This window comes from Anser anser, assembly GCF_964211835.1.
Source record: "Anser anser genome assembly, chromosome: 1".
NCBI lineage: Eukaryota > Metazoa > Chordata > Aves > Anseriformes > Anatidae > Anser > Anser anser.
The window spans coordinates 98,939,169-98,944,744 of NC_139720.1; the positions used below are offsets into that span (position 1 = coordinate 98,939,169).

At 42.1% G+C, this 5,576-nt stretch overlaps 1 protein-coding gene across 4 annotated transcripts in view; it reads right to left on the reverse strand.

Moving 5' to 3' along the window:
• Positions 1-5,576, reverse strand: part of B4GALT4 (beta-1,4-galactosyltransferase 4) — a 28,663-nt gene that overhangs the window by 22,853 nt on the left and 234 nt on the right. The window contains exon 1 of one of the 4 annotated variants that reach the window (XM_083813396.1): positions 5,327-5,398. The exons of 2 other annotated variants lie outside the window; for them this stretch is intronic. Coding sequence is in view for 1 of the 2 variants with exons in the window: in XM_083813394.1 (XP_083669520.1) it covers positions 3,255-3,339 (85 nt within the window). In the remaining variant the exon portion in view is untranslated. Of the gene's footprint in view, positions 1-3,254; positions 3,445-5,326; positions 5,399-5,576 lie in introns of those variants that run through there. One more of the 4 variants, XM_083813394.1, reaches the window with a different exon arrangement.

Genomic DNA, 5,576 nt, shown 5'->3' on the forward strand with positions numbered 1-5,576 from the left:
TGAACACACTAGAGCACTCAGTTGCAACAGAAAAAGAGAGGCTCATTAGCTGTATACTCCAAATGCACTGTAAATACAATTTTTAAACAACTGCAGTTTTAAGTCCAGTCCGGAATTCCAGTATCTATTAATAAAAAAAAGTGTGGCCTCAAACTTGATACAACCAACACAAATACAGGTTTTCAGTACTGTATCTGCACCTCACCACAAAGCATAGTCTACAGGTCTGCATAGAGCAATCCTTGAAAATGTGCCCCCACCTGCAGTTTCTACCTGCCCACCTACTTTTCTCCATATTCTAATTCCACTACTGCTGCAAAACTCTTTGATCAGTAATATAAGGAAACAAATTTTGTTTGTGTGATAACAACCAAAACGACCAGGTTGTAACCAAATGACATGCTACCAGTTGTGTTGTCTTCACAGTGTATGTCACTAAGGTGACTTTTAAGCAAAACAGTAGAACTCACTAAAGCAACACAGCAAAACTTCATGTAGGATCCTGTAACAGGTTCATAATTTACTTCTACTGATAGATACTCTATTTAAGAGATAAATATTTACTTCTAGTTTACAAGGGGGAGGCACAAACAAGCAGAGAGAAAAGACTCAGCTTACGTGGATTCCTCACCTCAACCGGCCTTTCTTTTTTTTCCCCTCAACTGACTAGTGCAATGGATAGATTACTCATTTCAGTGAGAAAATAAGCCCTGAAACTAGTTGTCTGCTAGCTCAAAAACTTGAAATGCGTTTATTGTGGGTTGCTCATGGCTGCCTGCCCCATGCCCACCCAGGCACACCCTCAGTTCCCCTCCCCAGCAGGGCATTAGGAGAAAGTAAAAGGAAAAGCTCACGGGTCAAAATAAGGACAGGGAGATCACTTACGAATTGCCAACAAGCAAGATAAACTTCATTTAGAGAAAATTAATTTATTGCCAATTAAAATTAGAGCAGGATGGTGAGAAGCAGTGACGAAAACTAAAACACCTTCTCCCCCATGCCTTTCTTCCAGGGCTCAACTTCACTCCTTCGTTCCCAGCTCCTCCACCATCAGCAGCGCAGGGAACAGGGGCTGTGGTCAGTCCCTAACAGCTCCTCTGCTGCTCTTTCCTCCCATTTCTGTCCCACACCTCCACTCCTTCCTCTCGCAGCATTTTGCCGTTTCTTAAATGTTTTTCCCAGGATGCCACCGGCTTGGGTGACTCACCCCGCTTTGCTCCAGCAAAGGATCTGTGTCAGAGCTGGCTGGCACCAGCTGCGTCCAACACGGGCACACAGCCCCTGGTTTCTTCTCACAGGAGCCAGCTCTGCAGGTTCCCCACTGCCGACACTGTGACACCTGCACTCCATGCAGCATTTCTTTAGCTGAAGTGAAATATTAACTTGACAGCCGTTTAAAAGATCCAGCGCGTTGCTTGAGATACATGGCTTCTTAATGAACTCACACACATTTATTCGGAAAATACATCACTGTCAACTGGCTGTACCAGTAGCCAGAAAGAGTCCTCTCCATCCTGTACCTCCAGCCACAGCAGGCACCCAGCTATACTTGTGTAGCTTCATCAACCGAGTTAATCTACTGACTGATGCTTTTTGCCTGCTCATCTAGATCATTACTGCTACATGGCATACATATCCTGCCTTAGCTATGCACATTATCTTCATGCAGACAAGCCAGAAGCAACAATTTCAACAACACAGAAGAAATTTCACTTCACATTTTCACCTAATACAAAGCTCTATAGGTAGCTTGGCTTTAGCATCATTCCTGTTTCAGTGCTTTCTACCTATCTCAAACATTACACAGTGGATATACAGCTACTTCCAGCATTTCCAGACAATCTGGTGAGAAGCAAACATTTTTTAATATATTCATGGTTCACTTACAAAACAGAGGTCCAATTTGTGGCAAATATCCAGTGTCTACAACTTCACATTAAGATTTCTGAGATTGCCTAAGCCTTTGCTGCAAATGACCCAACATTATCATCAAGCACATGCCAACTGAGTGGGTGCTATTCCAATACTCCGGTACAGTTCTCACCTTCCTAAAATGTAATGAACTCTGGCTTTAGGCTAGAAAATGCAATCTGACTTCTCCAGGCCAAGAAACATCTATGAATGGCCTCCCTTGTTACACAATTACAGCTGAGCCACAACCTCACTGCAAAAGACACAGCACTGTTAGACTAAGGGCAAAGAGATCCAAGTGTACGAGGCATACAGAAATCAGAACTGGGCACTCCCTATAACTGCTTTCCATAGAAACATCTTTTAAAAAAATGCAGCACAGTTTAAAGCACCTTTTCTTCATGGTCAGTGGAATACTCTGAAAATACACATCGTAAAACTGATTTCTGCAAATACAGGGATCTCACACATGACGGAGAACTGAAGTTAGGACTGAATTCAGCAGTACCCTACCTTCCAGCAGCTGCTGGCTTGCTGGAACAGCAGCTAGTCAGTACAGATGCCAGACACCATGCCACTTTACAGAAGAGCTGAACACATTTGTGGCCAAATCGTTCACCCACCTTTCTGCACAGAAAGCCAAGCAGTTCAACTACATCCAAGGCAGACATTGAATTAAATCATCACACATTCTTACTTCAGCTTTAAGTACTTCATGATAGTTTTTTTTTTTTTTAAACCACAGACAGTACAGGATATAAGTTGCAGAAAGAAGTGCAGATCTGTGTCTATCTCATAAACTCAAAATTTTAAGTGTATCTTTTTATAGAAAGTCATGAAAAACACAAAGTTTAAAGTTGTATATCTTATTACAAGTGCGTAACTAGAAGCAGAATCCCATTCTCTCTCAACAAAGTACTTCGGCATGAGAACTGCAAAGTCATTTCAGCCGAAGCTTCCTCAGACACATAGGGGTTTATTTTTTTTCAGTCTTACCTCATTAAGGACTACAAATTGCCAGTGCCTAGTAACAAAGACAGCTATCAAGTTACAGCGTACTTGGTATGATTTTGATAAGCTCTTAAACATCCAGGATCTTTTTTTTTGTGTTAGAACACAATAAAGAGCAATACAGATTTTCAACCCATTTCCAGTTGGATTTTTATACGGGAGGAAAAAAAGTTCAGACGTACAAAGTAAGAGTTATAATTTGCACCATTCATAAGTGTTATGGTCTAGAACAGCATTTGAGAAGAACTTAAAACTGCTTCAGCAGTTCTAGTTCAAGCTACAAACAAGCAAATTTATTCAATCTGCTTGTGGCAGTTATTCTTATCACTTACCATGGTATGCCTGTGAATCAAGATTACCATCAAGCCTTCTGGACAAGCAGCTCAGTAAAACTTCAGGCAGTGGGGAATAGCGCATCACTATTGCTCCCACTCAGTTAGCAACCTCTGTCCTATCTAATCTGATCTTGCTGGGGAGTATGGAAAACTACAGGTGAGAGGCAGGGGACTCCTCCTCTCCTACTGCCCCTTCTTCAACCCTCCTTCTCACACAAGCAGTAGCTGGGCCCTAGCTCTTTCAAGAAACAAGGCAGGGGGGAAGGGAACAACACAACCCAGAAGCAGAGTAGGGAAACACAGCTCCTTTCCCTTTGCTTCCTCATTGTTGTGCAGGTCTTACCCCTCCCCATCTCACTGATGAATAGAATTAGCTGCAAGAGTCTGGAAGTCAATCACAGGACTGAAGACTGAGGTACAGGAGAGGAGAACAGAAGATTTGTACTGCACATGCCCCAGCAACATCAGATCCTAGAGTTTTGCTATTATTCAGAACTGCAAACATTTAGAATCCTCATCATGATTTCCATTTAAAAGGATTATCTGAATTACAATGCATGTTAACTTTATCCCTTTAATGCATAACTTCATTAATTCACTGCCCGGCAAATAAATATTACCCAGAAGTCGTTACTCTACACAGCAGCACTGCACATATGCAAAGAAAAAAAATAAGGACACAGAGATGAAACTATCATAGATGTAATTCGTGCTACACATAGGTACGCCAAAGTATTTCCAACAAAAGAAAATAAAAGAAAAAAAGCATGAAGGCCTGATTCTTATAATCCCCCCTAAAAATACCAAAAACTAAAGAAAAGTGAGACAGAAGCTCTCTTTTACCATGCTACAAAGTTTTCAAGGTCCTGTTTACACACAGCAAAACAAATGCAGCTTCTGCAACAAAAAACGACTAGCCAAGTTGGCCAGTTACAAACCCTGCTAGGTGACTTTTGGCCTACATATTTGCCTACACAACAGGGTGGGTTTTTTGTGTTTGGAAAAAAAAAGAAGTGAACACTTGCATCAAGCAGGCAGTCATTCAACCAAACTTCCCTATCTCGAGCCAAGTTCAAACTCATTCATGCAATTTAGATTTAGGCTCACGTAATCAAAAACAGAAATCAAGCACCTCTCAACTTCAATTTTTTCTTCTGACACTTAAAAGAAGAATGGGGCAACTCAAACCAGAGAGACAAATGCAAACCTTTTAAAGTTGAAGCAACAGATTGCTTTCTCACTAAGTAGATAGGTATTTGTGAAATGAAATACAGCTGTTACAACAACAACAAGGAAATACCCACATGAATCAAAAACATGACCCATCATACTTAAAGAAAATGCTTATCAAGAACAGTTATTTGCAGTATCTTGGATAAAAAAGTGATAAACTTCAGCATTAAAAGAGGTTTTATAAAACAGTCTCATGAAGTTGAATAGTTGGAGAATAAAACAATTCACAAGCCAGGCTTTCAGCATTCTAAATCTAATCAGAGTATTTGTAGATAACAGCAGACTTAAAGAATTGTGATTAGAGTTGCAGAGAAAAAAATCTTCAGAGAAAGAGTATCGCACATAACTACCACTATTGCCAATAAAGGCTAAGCATACATATTTAACAAATGAAAACAGATACTAAAATTTATTTCCTTTAAAAAAAAAATGGTAGCCCTCTGTTATAGCAGAATTTCATCATTCTTTTCTCTAATCCTCTCTATTGAAAGCTGAGAACTTCTAACCAGCCTCAGCCTGTCCCTTGGGAACTTCCTTAGCTGTTAAGTGAAAGGGGGGAAAGAAAGTTAAATCCACAAACGAGAGCTTTGCTGTTAACTCTTTGAGGCAAGCTGGTGCTCGCAGGAAACTAAATATGGAGATATTTTCTTTTCTAATAGAGTACCACAATCACGGTGCTGTAAGTCATACACCCACAAGGTTTCTAACCATACCAGAGTGATGCTGTAACAGAGTTTGTATGGACACAGAAGCCTACCCCAAACACTCCTTGCAGTTCCCCCACACCCGCTTTCCCCCAAGGCCAACAAACACCCTCTCCGTCACCCCCAGCCCACCTGGACCTGGTTCCTCCCAGGAACCCACGCAAGCCTCCTCCGATCACTGTTTTAGAGCCTCCAAGATCACACCTGGAACACAAAACACCACTAACCACGCACACCCCCTTTCGCTAAGGGCTTGGGGCCGATGGAAAGACCCACCTCGTCACCCCCACCCCGGCCAGCCCCAGCCCCAGCCCCGGCCAGCCCGGGCACCGCCGCCCCCTCCCCACCGCCGGGCCGAGCCCGCCGCCTCTCCCCTTCTCAC